We start from the raw sequence: 17,884 nt of genomic DNA on the forward strand, positions 1-17,884 counted from the left end.
GAAAACACCAAATCCATTTTAATGTAATTGCACTAAATACTGAACATGATCTGTGTCTTATCTTGCAAAGATCAAAAACAAAATCATACTCTGAAAAGCAGGTAAATATTGACAATAAATTAAAAGCAGATGTCAAATTTGAGCTTCTTTTTCTTGTGTGCATATTCAAAATCATGTTTAGTTGACCAAACCTCGAGTTCTACTAAAACTTATAAAATAATAATTCTACACCTGATGCAGTTTTTTTGTTGTTCCGAATTGTACTTTCGTTGTTACACTCGTCGAGTAATGACAACCTTGTAAACCAGGAAAAAGCATACTGTAAACATTTATATACATGCATAATTGTATGGTATACAGGTATGATCAGCATGTGATGTCATCCCTCTTCACATAGAAACCCAAACAGTACATGAACATGTAATGATATGCTGGACATGAACTGAGAATACAACATTATAATGGTCATTTCACATTTACAGTGTGGCTGAAAAAAGAGAACAATTAATTTTGATTAAACAAGTGACTAGGAAATAATTTGTAAAATTGTCATAATTAAAAAGGAATATTTTGGAGATGGCATTGAAATATGTATGAAGAATTTTGTGAAAAAAAGCCAGGTTTGGATCTAGCTTTTGACCTACAAGGCAGGATATTTTGATAACACAAGGATTTAATGACCAGTAGAAAACCAATGATGCTTTTTACTATTAGAGTTGATAATAAAACATTCATTAGAAATCTGCCTTGTCTACAAATAAACACACTGGAATGTCTTAATGTCAGTGGTCCAAGTGCAAGATGAACTGTAAACTTCCAGCATTTGGCTACCAATTTCATCCTAATAGTACGTTCTTATTAAACTTTATCTCCCCACCCCCACCCCAATCTGTACCTATGAAAAATTCAAAACTTGGGACATGTACTTCCATTTCTAAAAAACTAAGGTTTTGCCATTTAAAAGATATGTTCTGCCATTTAAAAAGTTGCACAACTTTATAATCAAACTGTATGCACACAAATTAGAGTAAACAGCAGAATTACAATCACTGTACAATAAGAGATCAATCACAATTTGTAACCATATGTAAGGGAGACTACTTGTCTAAGATAAATTGTACAGAGGTACATGTATAATATGATGCTGTTCCAACAATTCTCACAGTACTGATATATACTGCACAAAACACTTCTCAAAACAATTCAACATTCAATCCTTATCATACGAGAAAAATCGTCAAACTTTTACAATGTCCTCTAACGATTTCTGATTTCTACAATGCTGATATATGCTGTTTCTCTACATGAATTTTGTCATGAACAGTTGGAGCAAACTCATTCCAATATGATTACATTATATGATACAAGTTTTAAGATTTTATACCCACTGGAAAATTATGGCAAGAAATCTGAATTATTGCAACCAACAAGGGCAATAACTTATATCCAAACAAGTTTGGCTCATAAGTTCTGCATTTTTTTTCTTCTTAAAAAGATACATTTTGACTTAAAAATTTTCCAGAACTCTGAGAAAATTGTCCATTTTACATGACTTATGATGAAAAGAGCTCTATACAAATTTGCCCTGCTTATCAGTAGGCAGAGAAGTTATAATCCATTTTCTATGCAAAGATCAGAAGCAATATCTTGCACATCTACACTACTTGGAGAAAATGAATTGTGCGTAGAAATTAGAGCAATTACGTTTATAATATTGAATACTATATATACATGTTATGTACACATATAATGCTATAAAGTATCGACACATATACTTATTACAATAACTCAACCACATAAGAAATGTGCTGTAATAGTAACTGAATGCACTCGGGTTACAATCTTAGCCTTATACATCACATTTGTTTGGGGGTTTTGGGTGACAATGAGATTTTGAAGCATCAAAAACATAATACAAAGAAAGAAAAATTAGCACTAATTTAAGCTGTAAGTCGATAGAGAGGAAATTAATACTTTTTTCTTTTGGTCACAGTATTCAAAGTAAGCACCTATCACTACATTCAGTAAAAAAAAATCACAAAATGCAGAGAAAGGTAATTTTCTGACACACAGTGAAGCACAAAAAAGTGGGTGATACCACATAAAATTGAAATAATTCTACATGAAAAAAAACAACAAACCATTAAGTTGTGCCCAAATATGACAGTAAAGCAGAGTATAGGACCACTGAAGTTTTTTTTTTTGGGGGGGGGGGGGGGAGGGGGAACTATATTATTATTTATCGAAATAAACTCTGCCTTCATGATTCCACTGCAGTTCCTAGCATAAATTCAATCAAAATAAACTAATCAATATTATGATATTACTTTTTCAAACTTTTTTTCACTACTCACAATGAAAAGATCACTTCAATTCATTGGTGACATGTGCAATTCTGTATTTAAAGTGTGGAATACATATCTAGGTTGTTTATTTCATGGAGGCATTATCAGAACCAACGTTACATTCCTATTCTGTAATATACAGGTTTCCATGACTTTAGTTCAAAGGTCATTGCCTTTATCCAGAAATAAAATACATTGAAACAACCTAGTGTTACTACTGAGAAAACATGTAATGTCACAGTGAATATTTCAATATAACGTGTCACTGATCACCAATCTATCGTGTTTTTTCTTCTTCAAACCCTGCATTCTAATTGGCTACAACTTAGTTTAATAATCTACATAAATGAATATAAACATGACGTGTGTATACATGGACTTACAAGTGGCAGATAAGAAAGAAGCACGTACATCAATAAAATATTTCAAGATGGTCTCAGAATCTCAAGAAAATGAAAGAGCTAACTATTATGCAATGATAGCACTACAATGCACATTCTGTGGACCAGATTCCCTCTTGGTGTGGGGTGAATCCCAAAGTTTGAGACAACTTTCTTGAAAATACAATAAATAAAACAATAAATATTTCACATTAAACATGTAACTCCACATCAAGTTACTGTATTGTACACATCCACAGATTTCAACTTACATGTACATAGTAGGTTTTTGAAAGTACATTAAATACTAACGGGGGGGGGGGGGGGGGGGGGGGGGGGGGGGGGGCAAGATTCAATATGTTCCATAGTAAAAAGTTATTGGACAAAATACATTTACAAAATTGTCAAAAAAATTCATACACCTAATTCATTCAGAAATATGCTGGAGAAAAAATCCGAATGAAATCTCTAAAACACTGTATGTGCTCTTTTGTTGGTTTAAACAATTTTCTTTGAAAGTACAAAGTATATATAATTTGCACATTTCAATAGAAAAATTATTAGACAGTAATATTTATGCAATTTCAAATTAAAAATCAGTAAAAACTTACAACAGAAAAAAAAAAAAGGTTTCGAAAATTCCTCAAGCACATCTTTTGTGCAAAATCATCACAATATGATCAAACCAACAAATAAAAAGTTCATTATTATACATGTTTTGAACAGCTTGGATGGGGGATAGGATTACTGATCTACATAAGTGGGTAAATTAAAATGAAATGTGGTGAGTTACTTTGACTCATCATTAAAATCTGTGGCTGGCTGAACTGAGTTTCTTCCGAAATGTAATTTGATATATTACAGCATTCTGCATAAAGTTTTCATAGGAAAATGACTTCAGTACAAACAAAATATAGTTTACATCAACTCTTACACATTCTACCTTGAAAATTATCTTTAACTGCAGCTGCACAGAGTTCACAAAACTTTTAAACCACAAATGTGGTTTCGTAGTTACGGCCCGAGTTATGGGAAAACTAAAACCCCAGTAAATTAACTGTTATGGGATTTCAATCATTGTGAAGTTATATCTAAATTAACGCCAAGAAAAAGTCTGATTAACTGATAATATGACAAATGTGACATATGTAACTGTGGCATCTTTTAAACAAAAATCTGCTGATTTGACACATGACAGAGAGGTAAGGAGTCGCTCTGTCACAGTGCCTCGTGCCTGTCTGTGAACTGTGTGGTGTCAGGTGTATCCGTCATAGATTTTGTTATCGGTGAAGACTAGATGGTTAACTTGTTACTGCCGAGTCTTCTCATTATAAGAAACATCCTACAAGACAAAGAAATAAACACAACTTTACTAAAATCAGAATTCCCCTCCCACACTCATATAACACACAACTTTTAGCCATGACCTTGACCTTTTTAACATAGTGACTAACACTGACAACATCCAATATTCAGATTAAAAAATTTCTAAGATTCTAAACAAAGTGCTATATAGGCCAAAAACAGACCCAATCAAAAAATTCCACCAACACTTTTCTGACCTGTGCTCAAGATAAGCCCTCTTTAAAACATTTTACTTATAATTTATATTTACTCAGTACAGCTTATATTTTCAAATGGGTAAGTTTTCTGCAAAGTAACACTGCACGTCCATCTTAAGTTAAAAATATTTTCATCAAGTTATACGAACATTTTCGTAATGAGAAAATTATACTTAACGATTTTCTTGAATACTTTATTTCATATGTTAAAAACCAAAATGCAAGTGTTTAAACCTATTTGATGTATGCATATTGATAGAATGTTGCAAAATAGAATTTTCATGTGCATACAACTATAAGCATAAGGACACTAGTCCAAATACTGAAACACAAAACACATTTCTTCAGTTAACATATACATCAGAATCATAAAACACTGATGCATATTTTAAAATAACATAGAATTGGGCATAAATGTATCGTTACCAATATAAATAATTGATACTGTATAAATATGCTTGGGACCGACACAATCATCTATATGATTACCAATATATCAAATGCAGTGATTTTTGATTATGAAGCAAATATTATTCAGACATCAAATCATATTTTTGAAGAGAAAAGTTCAACTTTAAGTGACTCTATGAAAATATTTTTTAAAAATCATAACATATTTCAAAGCATTTACAAACCAGCAAAGCTGGTTTATCTCAAATCAATTTTTAAGGTAAATTGAAAGCTACTAACATGTACATACAATTGGTACCCCAGAATGGCAATGTTTATATGTTTTAAAATAGCCAAAAATTCAGGCATATATTTACTTATGTTAAGACAGCTGGACACTGAAATCACCAGGCCAGTACTATATATGTGATCTCTGCTGACTACGAGAAGATTTGAGTGACATGAGGACACCCTGGCAATCATTTGTAAGAATAGATTTCTTCTGTAGTATACATGTATGTATATGTACAACATTTTAAGTCAGTTTTTGGAAATCATGGTTTTTCATATTAAACCTAGCAACAGGTTATAGCATACATGTAGCAAAATTATAGCAAAAAATAGATAGAAATCAGAAGTTATTAATCCTCAGTTGATTTTTTGAAAATATTGCTGCCAGTTTTGGTTCTGACAGTTCCGACTTCTTTATATCTGTGGCTCTCTGTATATACTTGGGGGAATTTTCCCAACAAGTTTAACATCTAGAAGTAACAGCTTACATGGCAGCCCCACTGATAAAGGCTATTGTTGAACTGCATACAATGTATGGCAAATTTTCCAAGGAGAAGAAGGTGTTCTTCATGACTCGGGTGTTCCTCACACTGGTTACTGGCCGCTTAAATCGCTCCTTCCATTCTCTGCATGAGTAAAAGATGTTTGTGTTTAGAATATCCATCTCCCCCCTCCCTCCCCTCTCCAAACAAATGTTTTTCAAACCCAGTACTAGTGATTCTAAAGTCAAACAAGGTGCGTTTGTAAAACACTGATGCCCCCAAGTATGGCAGCAAAATTGATAATGGCCATAGGTCAAATTTTGCAAAAATAGGTCAATGCCCAAGGTCAAGGCCACGAGGTCAAAAACTTTGGTACCCAAAAGAAATGTCTTGTCACAAGGATAACACAGGTGAAATATGAAAGCCATAGCACTAACTGTTCAAAAGTTATGGCCAAGGTTAAAGTTTTTCAAAAGTAGGTCAAATCCCAAGGTCATGAGGTCAAGCAATTTGCTACTTGAAGAAAGACCTTGTCACAAGGATAACACAATGTGAAATATAAGAGCCCTATCACTGACCACTTAAAACTTATTAAAAAATTCAAAAGTAGGTCAGACCACAAGGTAAAGGTCACGAAGTAAAAAGATTTTGTAATAGGTACCAAAAGAAAGGTATTACCACAAGGAGTAACACATATGAAATACGAAAGCTTTAATGACATCCATTCAAAACTTATGGCAAGGGTTAAAGCTTTCACAGACAGAGAGACAGACCAAAAACTATATACACCCAAAATTTCCAATTATGGAGGCATAAAAATAAAGCTTGTCACATCTTTCAGCAACTATTGTAATTTTTTTTATTTTTTAGATTTACAGTACATATATATGTATATTATTATGAGAGACATATTGTAAAGCAAGTAATTGAAATCCGCTCTCTTGGAGGTCTTACCAACATGCAAAAACTTCACCGAAAATTTGGGCTGTCTACTACCATAATCAAATCAACATTGTATGTCCCTCTACCTGCCTGACATGTTAAGCACAAGTAGCTGCACCAGAGCCTTTACCCTAATCACATGTTGTAAATGCTAGCCAACACTGTTACTGAGATCATTTGATCATTTTCATATGTATATAACGATATTCAAATCTGTCAGGGATATTGGTCTCACATGAAGTGGACCACAGTACATGTATTTTACAGCGAGGTGGACTGGTCTCCAACGAAACAGGCCATATTACATGTAATGTACTCTCTGTCCCGGGACTATCAGTAATCTCAATGTGTCCATTATACTTTATTTACTTACAAAGTTCAATAAACTACATATCCATTATATTTTTTTTTACTTACATAGGAGGATTAGCCTCTGGCCGACTTGACCAGTCCCATATCCATTCTGTTCCGGGGTCCCTGGACTCCTGAAGTTCATTGTTTGGACTGTGAGGACTCTTCGGGCTACAAGGACAGGGGGAACTTTTAAATTCTCCATCAGTATTTAACTATCATCGGGAAGTTAGAGGACAGGACACCTCCCAAAACTGAAAGTGCTCCAAATTATAACCTCCTCCCCTTAATGTATTGCATGGTATGGAGAAGAAAGCATAAGCAGGAACATGGACATTATGAATGGTACTTTGTGCATTGAGAAAAAAGATGGAGACAATATTCAACATTGATGTGACCAATGTCATTGTTGTATATTTTATAAAAATAATGACTGTTATGCTGCAGTATCAGTAGGAAAGTGAACATACCCTTGCATGGACATGAAAAATAAACTATACAACATTTCTCTTTGATCCACTGTAAACTGTAGGAAAATGTCAGATCCCTGGTCAGAAAAGTGTGAACATCATTAAATGATAATGTAATGTAAGTTTTGTACAACATTTCAAGGCTATCCAATAAGCCATATAGGAGAAGTGTTCACAAGCTATTTTACATTCTCCATCCCTCTTAGATCCACTACAACTTTTAGGAAAAAAATTGAATCATTCTGTCCTGACAATATGCACATCTGTAAATGGCAATGAAGTATTGTACAAAGTTTCGTGTCTATCCTATATGCTATTTAGGAGGAGAAGTGTTCACAAGCTATTTTACATCCTCCACCCCTCTTTTTTAGGATAATAATTGGATCTTCCTGTCACAACAATATGAACATCTACAAATGGCAATGAAGCATTGTACAACATTTTAAGTCTATCCAACAATTAGCCATACAGGAGGAGAACCGTTCATAAAATTTTGTGACAGACAGACTGACAGACAGAAACAGTAGATCATCCCCTGGAAGAGGAGATACATAATACAGCCATGTCACACGAAATGAAAGGGGAGAAAATTGATCTACATGTATATTACATGTACATGTATTTATCAGTTTACTTAAAACAAAATTAAATTTCCTGTCATAACAAAACATTTTGGGTAGGAGGAGGGTAGAGGAAGGTTGAGGAGCTCAAGGGGTAGTTCTACCTTCCTTGAGCAGAAGATTCCTTGCTGTTGGCTCGGGAAGGGGTCCGTGATTCTTTCTGAGCCTCGATCAACAACTTCTCCACCTCCGAGTTTCCATCGTGGATAGAATGGAGTGTACCAGTGGACTGACTACTGGATTCCAGATCCACCCACGAATCTACAACAGGAATATATTGTTTATAATTAATTTCCCAAAGCTTACAAGTATCACCCAGAGCTGTGCTAGCAGGACTGGTACAGCCCTCACCCACCCATGCTCAACAGACAGTCCCCACCCACCCACGCTCAACAGCTTTAAATAGTCTCTTACTAGGGACTTTGGATACTCATTTTCCTCGCTTCAGGACATTCAGCCAAAAAACTACACATTATGTGTAATATTATGAATTATCTGAGCTTTTAATGTCTGCATTCTCCATTACAAAATTATAGCCTGGGCAGGACCTGCGTTAACGTGAAATTCACCAAATCAAGTACATATACACTGGCAAAAATTTGTATAATATGATTATGCACATGTACCTCGATCATCAAATAATTCCAAACTGTTTAATAATGAACATTGCTTATTCAGCGCAATTGTATAAGTTTTCTTCAGATATCTTTAAAAAAAAGACTACCAAGAGTTGTAAGGTTGTCATTTTGTAAGACTGACAGAATGTAACATATTATGTATACATGCACAGCTAATGTTTTCTACATGCAAGTTTCTGGGGGTTTTCCATGCAACAGAAAACACAACTGTCAACAGGTTTTTTTTATGCAACTACTGACCATGGACTCCCAATACTCTCATTAAATTAGAACTGTTACAATTAAGAACTACATGTCAAACTTCTATGTTCACAGTTAATAAATATTGAGATCTTCCCTAATATCAATTCACTTACCAAAATCTCGATCTTAATACAATATACTGTATTTAAAATGTAAAATTTCTCTATGATGCACATCATCCAAGTAAAAATATAAATAATTCATGATGGGGTGGGGTGGGGTGGGGGGACAAGTATGATAGTATAAAACAGAGTCTATAATCATCACCTTAATATAAGGTGGCTATTTCAAAGTGAAAATTTGCTTCTAGACCTGGCCCCAAGACCATAAACTGAGAATATATACTTTATTAGGTAAAATTTTTGATTACTTAAATATCTTATGATTTCTATAGCACAGATGTTTTTAAAAAAAACTGCAGATTCATGAAAAAAAAATTCAAATGCAAACATATACTGAAAATTTTATTTGTTTATGAAAATTATTTCAAAAGTTAGCTGGATTTAAAATTTAGACTTCTAAGCCTATTCTCATGCAGTTTCTGTTCATGAGGCCAGGTTCCATTTATTAACTTTTAACAGATTACAATATGTACATGTACATGTAGAGGTGAGAATATTCCGTACCAGTGTTTACCTGACACACTGAGGACTACGCCTTCAAGGTCCTACCCTTTAACCCACCTGAACTAATTCATGTTATAGATCATCAGGTGATACTTGTGTCATAGGTAACACCAAAACATCTGTTTGTTTTCTGTAAGCTGACCCACCTATATATATATATTTCACAGCTGCACAAAAAACTTCCATTTTTTTTAATGCCTTTGTACCAAATTTGAAAAAATTCCTTGTATTTTATTTGACAAATCTTTAGAATGTTTTAATAATCAGATTCCTGTTATTAAATAGTTGATAATTGTATCAGTTTCAGAGCATTATAACCCCAATAAATACTTTTTTTTCCAATACAAAATGTACAATCTTTAGATACATTTCAGAGATAAAGAATCACAAATATAAAGAATCTATTTAGATAAGAGATTTTTTTTTTTACGCGCAACAAGTATGTGTTAATGCTTGACCTCGGCTATGGACACTGCGGGCAATAAAGGTAAATGCCAGAGACATATATCGTGACCTGGTTACTTTCATTAACCCTTGAACATACATACCTATAAACCGTCAAAACATTTAGTTAGACTAGTGGTATTAATAGCATATATGTTCCAAAACTGTAGTAAGTCATACATCTAAACAGGGCTGACACTAATTAGTAGTTTTCTGTGAAGTCATTTAATTTACACATCAAAACTACATGATTATGATATATAAATCACAAACATTGTGTGGGTCAGCTTCAAATTATATCCTTTCATTGCATACATTTGAATCTTCGGAAAAGGTAACACGTCTATTTGCAATATAGCTGTCAGTTTTAGATCATGATATTAATTCCCCCTACCCGGAAATGGAGTGATCATTTAGCTTTAATCCCCCTCCTCCTTAGAGGCACAGACGTAGGAACTCTTGTTAGTAATTATAATAGCAAAATATTACTAGCAACCTCATTATACAGATGTAAGTTTGAGTCAATGAACAGTATCATCTTGACATGCATGCATGTATCAAATGAGTATGCATGATCAACAGAACACACAACACTATGATGTAAGCACTAGCTGTACACTGTAATCAACAGAACACACAATATTATGATGTAGGCACTAGCTGTGCACTGTAATCAACAGAACACACAATATCATGATGTAAGCACTATAGCTTTGCACTGTAAAAACTAGCAATGCATAGATCTATTTAATAAACTGCAGTCATTGAAATCATTGAAGTGAAATTATTTTACAGTGTGTAATAAAGGAATGGGCTGGCCAGGGCTTACAAACTCCAGACTGTTCTCAAGGATTAGTCTCTCTCTCTCTCTGTCTCTCTTGCCAACCAAACCTACTAAATGAGGACGTCCTCACAATGTGTAGAAGAGAATACACACATATATTATTCAAAAGGCAAAAAAGTACTATATGTTAGGTATAGCTATAGGGATACCTAAAAAAGTTTATCTAATACTCTTTTTCGAATTACGAAAAAAAAAATTGAGAGAGACTATTAATAAGGACATATGTCCTCACACCACTTGTCCTCATTCAGCTAATATTTTGTATCTACATCTTTCACTTGCTGTAGGTCACATTTATGAGGACATAATTGTGAGGACATTTCTTTTGTACTAATAGTGCAATTCTGTCCTCATAACTTCTGTCCATCAGTTGAAATTTGTCCTCCCTTTACACATCTCTCTCTCTCTCTCTCTCTCTCTCTCTCTCTCTCTCTCTCTCTCTCTCTCTCTCTCTCTCTTATCCTGTTATATTGTATTTGACACATCACTACCTAGCTGCAATAATGTAGCCCTCTCTGATTTTTTTTTGGGAGACCTATCCTGAAAATGTCAGAATAAAAAACAAATCGGATAGGGCTACATCATTGTAGCTAATCACTACCATGCAATGCATTTCCGTTATCAATTTTTCACCATGACACTGTGAAGTACTTTGTGCAATTAACAGAGACAAATTCAGTTACATTTACATCCTGAATCAAGTGTCATATTTAATACCAGTGTACATGTTTAATTTGAATGGAGGAAGTCTGAGGAAAAGAGGGAGGAAAGAAGAGAAAAGTGGGCATGAGGATAATGAGGAGGAGGGTGGGGAGGGAAAGGTAGACCCCTGTTCAAAATCTTTCACAACAGAACATATGGTCTGTTTTAAATCAACATGACTGAAGTCAATAGAAAGCAGCATTTGACACGTATGTTATGAAAAGTAATGTAGCTTCCCCTCCCTCCATACTACATTTCAGTAGAGATCACCCAATTATCCCTGCAAATACATCACTTTACCATGCCTGATTAAAGTTAGACATTTTCAATGTACTTTAATTTGTCTACTATGCAGCTGTAACTTGAAGGCTGGCAGCAAACATCAAATCAAGAAGTGCCAAGCAAGAACAGCATAGGGAATTTTCAATTCATCAAAGTCTTGAAATAAGAACACTAAAGCACAATAAAATTTGCCAAAAATTGCTTGTACTATTCACAGACTAGCAGTGAGGGCCGATAAATGTTAAAATTTTAGTTTTATGCGAACCCGCTTCATCCAACATGTCATTTTCAATTTAGACAGTGTTTTCCCTGCTGGCTTTGCTTCATGATTTTATTTTGATGTCACTGTCCAAGTCTAATATCTAGAGTAAGTATTTGTAAAGAAACCATACTGCAGTAACATTGCACACTGTAAAAATGTTACCATTAATTTATCACAAATAACCGATTGCCTGTCACTAACACAACATATCCCCCCACCCCCATGATTCCAATTATTGATAGTGCTTGTACATGTAATAAATGATTATTGGTTTGATTCCCATATTCATCCTATTGAGCACAACTATACCCCTATAAGAACCCTTGGGACTCTCAAGACTTAAGAACCCTTATTTAGATACAGTGCGACTTACCTAATACCCCAGTATTAGCTAGCTTCTATATCTTTGTGTATTCATTATGTTGTTTTGATGATTTGAAATAGGAAATGAATATTTGCATTGCATTAATTATCATTGTAAAGAAAAGTATAACATCACTCATTTGAAATTCAATGTTCATTTAATTTAAACATTTCTACATTTCACTGGAAAATTTTCAACACAAAGTACTGAATAACCATTCCTCTTTTCCAATTTTCCATGTGTCTGGAATGTTCAATAGGATGAATACGGTATGTGTAACATAACAAATAGGAATTTTAAGGGACAACTATATTACATATATGTATAACATTAAGAAGTGACAAATTCAATACATACATATACGATGTATAGAACTCAAATTTGTTATCTAAACACAAAACTGGAGTCAGATAAAGTCCCTGGCAGTGAATAAGACTTTTTCACGCATTCTGATGACAAAAATAATAAATGTTAATGCGTAAAGCATCATGCTCATGTATTTTTGAAATGGGATGGAGAATACGTTAAAGATTTTTTGAAATGAATATTTAATATTGATATTGATTTAATCAAATTTAATGGACTTCTGATTGCATCTGATGATCAATTATGAAATTTATAGGATTTTCCAATAATCACATACAAAGGTTACTGAAAAGTTACGACAACAGAAGGGCTAGAACATGGACCCATGTATATAATTACGGACTACCAATGCTCCATCATACTCTCCTGTTGTAATTGATCAAAATTAAATCATCTATTAAAACTTAACCATCTTCGAGGCTTGATATATGTGAGAAACTGCCCAAGTTGGTGGGGATCTGAGAAAAATCAAAAATTGGCATTGCAATTTTAAAACATGCCTTTATTTAATGGACCTAAAATCTCAAAATTAAAAGTTAAATTCAGTGAAGATTTTTGGATGAAATCTTTGAACTGATTAATCATTATAGCTGGACAATGGCACTTAACAAAACAAATGCTCAACCGTCTAAGGAAAAACATGCTTTAATTTTACATGTTTAATTTACAAAGGGCAATGACTTAATTACTATAATGTAAACATAATCTATCAATGTTACAATGATAATTCATGAACAGTCATCAATCATTTGTGATTACATTTGAAGTGGTATAAAAGATCAGAATATTGTTACCCATTTGACTACAGCGTAAAATAATTCAGAATTTGTTAGATTTAATTGAGATGAAATAAACCCTGGGCATCTAATGTGAAAGAATGCTGTAGCTACTTTTACAGTGTAGGTGCCTTAAATTGTAGTTGAGTCCTTCTGTAAACAGTACAGTTAGAAGTTTGGTGTTTTCATATATATTTTGCTTACATTTAAACTTGTATACATGTGCTTTGCATCCTATTCATTGAGATGGATTATTCATTGCATATAATACACTGTAGACTTGCTCAAGTCTCTATGTTTAATAATCAGTCTAAATACACTGCACAACATCCAAGATGTTTGAGCATTGCAAGTATTTCTTCTTTCTTGAATAACCAAGGTTGACCGTCCTGCGAATCAATCTTGAATGATGAATCTGATGTGTTTGTCCCCTTGGAAAGGGATTGATGGGCAGGGTTGAAGTGAGGACTGGTTTAAGGGAGGGGGATATAAATATACACAATATCCCATTTCCAACATTGTAATGGTTCCGGTACCTACATATATTTATATATAGTTTATATACATTTTTATCTGATGGCAATGGCTTGGGAGGGGGAAACGTAACCCCATCTGATGACCTAGCTGATCGCAAGGCTTGAGAGAGGGAAATGTACCCCTGTCTGCCTGGTGATCTGATAGCAGGGCTTTGGAAAGAGAGATGTACCCGTCTGATGATCTGTCTTGTACATAGTGTAGCTATCTTGATACTGTTAAAACAAAGCACTAGTGCCAGATATTAATCCATCAACCTTCACCTTATACAACACGGAATTGTTTCAGTGGCCTTGGACAAGGCTAGGTCTGTCATACTACAGAACAGATAAGCTGACTCATATTTTCTGCTAAAAGTGTTAGTATGCGATGCAGTCAAGCTCTGCACAAACACTCAGCAATTTAAATGTACCTTGACATTAAACAGGAATATATACAAACAATAGTCAGAGAATTTTCATTCTTTTAGCTATACTATATCAGCTCCCATTTTATCTAACACTCCAATATTAAAGTCAGGGAGAAATTTGTTATACAGTATGTTGTATAATATGTCTCCACCCCCCTCCCCCCTAAAATACTTCAGGCCTCGGCCCTGCCATGTACTTGATATAGTATTGGGTCCTATATGTTTTCTTTATGACCTCAATCAATCAGAATAATATATGTGTAATTTGTAACACAGTATATTACTATAAATATCCAGGAAATATAAATATCTATACTGACCAGTGTGACCTAAATTGGTATTTCATAATTAGGTCAATGTGTAATTTATAGGAATATTCTAGAGAAGTGCATATTGTACATTATAAGTTCTTCTGAGCAGGATTTTTTTTTTAAAGTTCTTTCATGTGCATCACTTCAAATCTTAGTCTGTGAGCATGAATGTTTCAGTAGTAATCTATCAGTTTATGACGATTTCACTGTTTTATATATTACCTTCATTCAAACAAACCATGCATATATATTCACAAGGATCTTTACAATAAAAATATGCCAACTCCAGCTTACACAACGAAGTAATTAATAACAGTAACATAACTTTCACCCATAAAACGTACACTAACCCACTTTGATAAATGAAATGGCTGCGCAGACCATTACAATGAATGAAGACAATACGCGGGCACCTGCTCCGAAATGTTTACATCACGTGTATATGGAAAACTCCGACTGCTTTCTTTCTACTTACCCTGAAATTCTTCTTGTTTGGAAATAGTCGCCATTTCCTCTGTCTCGAGAGACGTTTAATTGATGGCGCAGTTCAGTCTATATTGTGCAAGCTGTCACGACACTTTGTTGATATTTTGGTTCTATTTACTTCTACGTCATCAGGGGAACCATGTGACTTTTACAGCGCCTCTGTGAGGTGAAAAAAAAAGAAAGAAAGAAAGATAACCCAGTGCTTGAATTAAAAAAAAAAAAGAAAAAAAAACTTTAGTAAATCTCTATTCGTTTCTATATTCCCGGTTTATAATTTAATCAGCATCATAATGTCCATTCAATAAAATTTAATTTCAAATCATTGAGATGCGTAGCCAAGAGAGAAAATGAAGTGTACACAATGTAAAGCAAGGGGTCTAAGGCCCACCATGCTAGACTTGCTCTTGAAAGTCTCTATGTTGTTTTTATTACTTTATCATTCCGTTCAAATTTTTCTGTGTTTCAGAAGTCTAAATATCTGCTCTCTACCATACTTAATGTCACCAAACATAGACTAGTGGTGTGCATTGCTCAAGATTTTCCGATACGATACGATACAATATTTTCTGATGCGATATCCGATATATTGGATATACAATGTAGTTAAGCATTTTCTGAAGTAAAATATCAAAATTTTAAAAAAAATTGAAGTGGTTTTTAATATCTTTTATTTCATAACAAAACAAACAATGACAATTAAATTCTGAGGAAACTCCAATGTCACAATGTAAAAGCGGGGATCAAAGTCTGAGAAATCTCCGATGTGTCACAATGTTAAAGCGGGTATTAAAGTCTGAGGAATCTCTGATGTGTCACAATGTTAATGCGGGTATTAAAGTCTGAGGAATCTCTGATGTCACAATGTAAAAGCGGGTATTAAAGTCTGAGGAATCGTGTTCCTGTTAGAAGCCATTTTTAAATTATGAACTTCGATCCCGACTATTAAAAGGGCTATTTCTAAACCCGACATTATATCGTATCGTATCGTCGAAACACCGTATCGTAGGCGTTTACCGGTACATTTCGATATATCGATATATTGATTCACCCCTAACATAGACTATGTTTGGCATTAATAAAAGTATTAAAGAGAGCAATGATTATTAAACATAGAGACTTGAGCAAGTCTACCACCATGCATGCGGCCCCCAGTGGGTCAAGGGTAATTTCTGTGGAAACGAGGGGGTTATTTATATTCGGTCTTTCCTATCCCCCTAGGAAAGACCGAATATAAATAACCCCTCGTTTCCACAGAAACTAGGTCAAGGACAAAGCCCTGGTAGGGGTCTAGAGTTGATCGTAAACGTAGACTTAAATGTGAACGTAGCACGTACGACCGTTTCACTAAAAGTTACGATTTGCGATTTACGATCAGTATTGATCGTAACCCTACGAGTGGTCTAGGGCTATCGTAAGTGCTCCTACATGCACGTAAATGAGCAATATGGCCGCCATGCTGGCCCGCCTGAGATCATTTTGTGGTAGTATTTACCTGATTGAGTTTGTATATACTTTGTAGGAAGAAAACAATCACAATGACTTGCAGTCTGCTTTTGCACAAAAATATTGTACAGTCCGAGCCCGAATCTTAAATCAATTAGAGTTGTCCTTCTTTATTACGCGACAGTCTCACAGGGGTCAAGTCCGTTTTGGGCCCGGGCTCTGTGATACCACAAATATAGTAAATTCATTGTATCACAGAGTTCGAGTCCAAAACGGGCCTAGCCTCTGTGACCAGTCTGCTGAAATAAATGTATAGGCAATGCATCAATTCATATTTTTAAAAATGAGGAGGGGGGTTGGGGTTGGATTAGTCAATATTTCAAACTTTGCATGTAATAGAAATGTAATGGGGGGGGGGGGGGGGGGGGGGGGTATTGCTACATGTGCCTGCATCACCGTTAGATTACATGTATATTTAACATTAGGCAGAATTCAAGACATTAATATTCTCATAGACATGTTCAGAAATTAAGTTTCTTTAGTAACAGTTGATTTAAACCCGAGACTTTGCGATTCGACGTACTCAGCTATTTTTTTTCCCCGTCGGATCAATACCTTTGATGCAACTGACTAACTGCATAATACATGCACATTTTAAGGAAAAATATGATAATAAAATGATTTGGTAATGGGGGAGGGGTTAAAATCCCAATTTTGCAAGTGGATCGTTTCTGTAGTTTTATGAAGGTCGTTAGAAATTAAACATACAAACTAGACCTATATGTATACACAGACAAGGGAAGGGTCATTATCGGACCCTTGGGGTTCCGACCTCTTGTTATAAGTGCACTCCCGTGGGGATCCGGGTTAGAATAGCTAGGTCCTCAGTACTTCTTGCTTGTCGTAGGAGGCGACTAAATGGGGCGGTCCTTCGGATGAGACTGCAAACACTGAGGTCCCGTGTCACAGCAGGTGTGGCACGATAAAGATTCCTCCCTGATCAATGGCCGTAAAACTTGTAGCCCTTCACCGGCAATGGTGACGTCTCCATATTAGCGAAAATTCACGTGAGGGACGTTAAACAATATAAAAATCAATCATCATAAAGTGCAATATCGATAATAATTTTTAATAAAAGATCTGGATTATACATCGTCACGTAAAGACGGAAGTTAGCGTATGCTTACATAAAAAAATTATATAGAATACAAACGTATGGGAAAAATAAATTCCAAGTCATTTAAGGAACAAATTGAGCCCATGATTTGTTTGAAATTTATACAAATAAGTGAATAGATATGTCATTAGTGTTACAGCGTAT

General features: G+C 34.6%; 1 protein-coding gene across 1 annotated transcript; it reads right to left on the reverse strand.

The window, feature by feature from the left end:
• LOC125659742 (BCL2/adenovirus E1B 19 kDa protein-interacting protein 3-like) lies at nt 1-15,270 on the reverse strand. Its single transcript, XM_048891506.2, has 5 exons — nt 15,110-15,270; nt 7,938-8,094; nt 6,810-6,914; nt 5,457-5,594; nt 1-4,067 (listed from the first exon to the last, which is right to left on the reverse strand). The coding sequence occupies exons 1-5, from the start codon at nt 15,141-15,143 to the stop codon at nt 4,019-4,021; spliced, it is 483 nt and encodes a 160-aa protein (XP_048747463.2). The 5' UTR covers nt 15,144-15,270; the 3' UTR covers nt 1-4,018.
• Between the last annotated feature and the right edge of the window lie 2,614 nt (nt 15,271-17,884).

The sequence above is a fragment of the Ostrea edulis genome, chromosome 9, assembly GCF_947568905.1.
Source record: "Ostrea edulis chromosome 9, xbOstEdul1.1, whole genome shotgun sequence".
NCBI classification, from domain to species: Eukaryota; Metazoa; Mollusca; class Bivalvia; order Ostreida; family Ostreidae; genus Ostrea; species Ostrea edulis.

What these genes read in the sequence shown, in the direction of transcription:
- LOC125659742 (XM_048891506.2), bottom strand. Translation starts at nt 15,143, where the DNA reads ATGGCGACTATTTCCAAACAAGAAGAATTTCAGG. An exon ending in GAATCTTCTGCTCAAGGAAG is followed by an intron (nt 6,915 to 7,937) that starts GTAGAACTACCC and finishes CTGTCCTTGTAG; the next exon opens with CCCGAAGAGTCCTCACAGTC. An exon ending in CCAGAGGCTAATCCTCCTAT is followed by an intron (nt 5,595 to 6,809) that starts GTAAGTAAAAAA and finishes TTACTCATGCAG; the next exon opens with AGAATGGAAGGAGCGATTTA.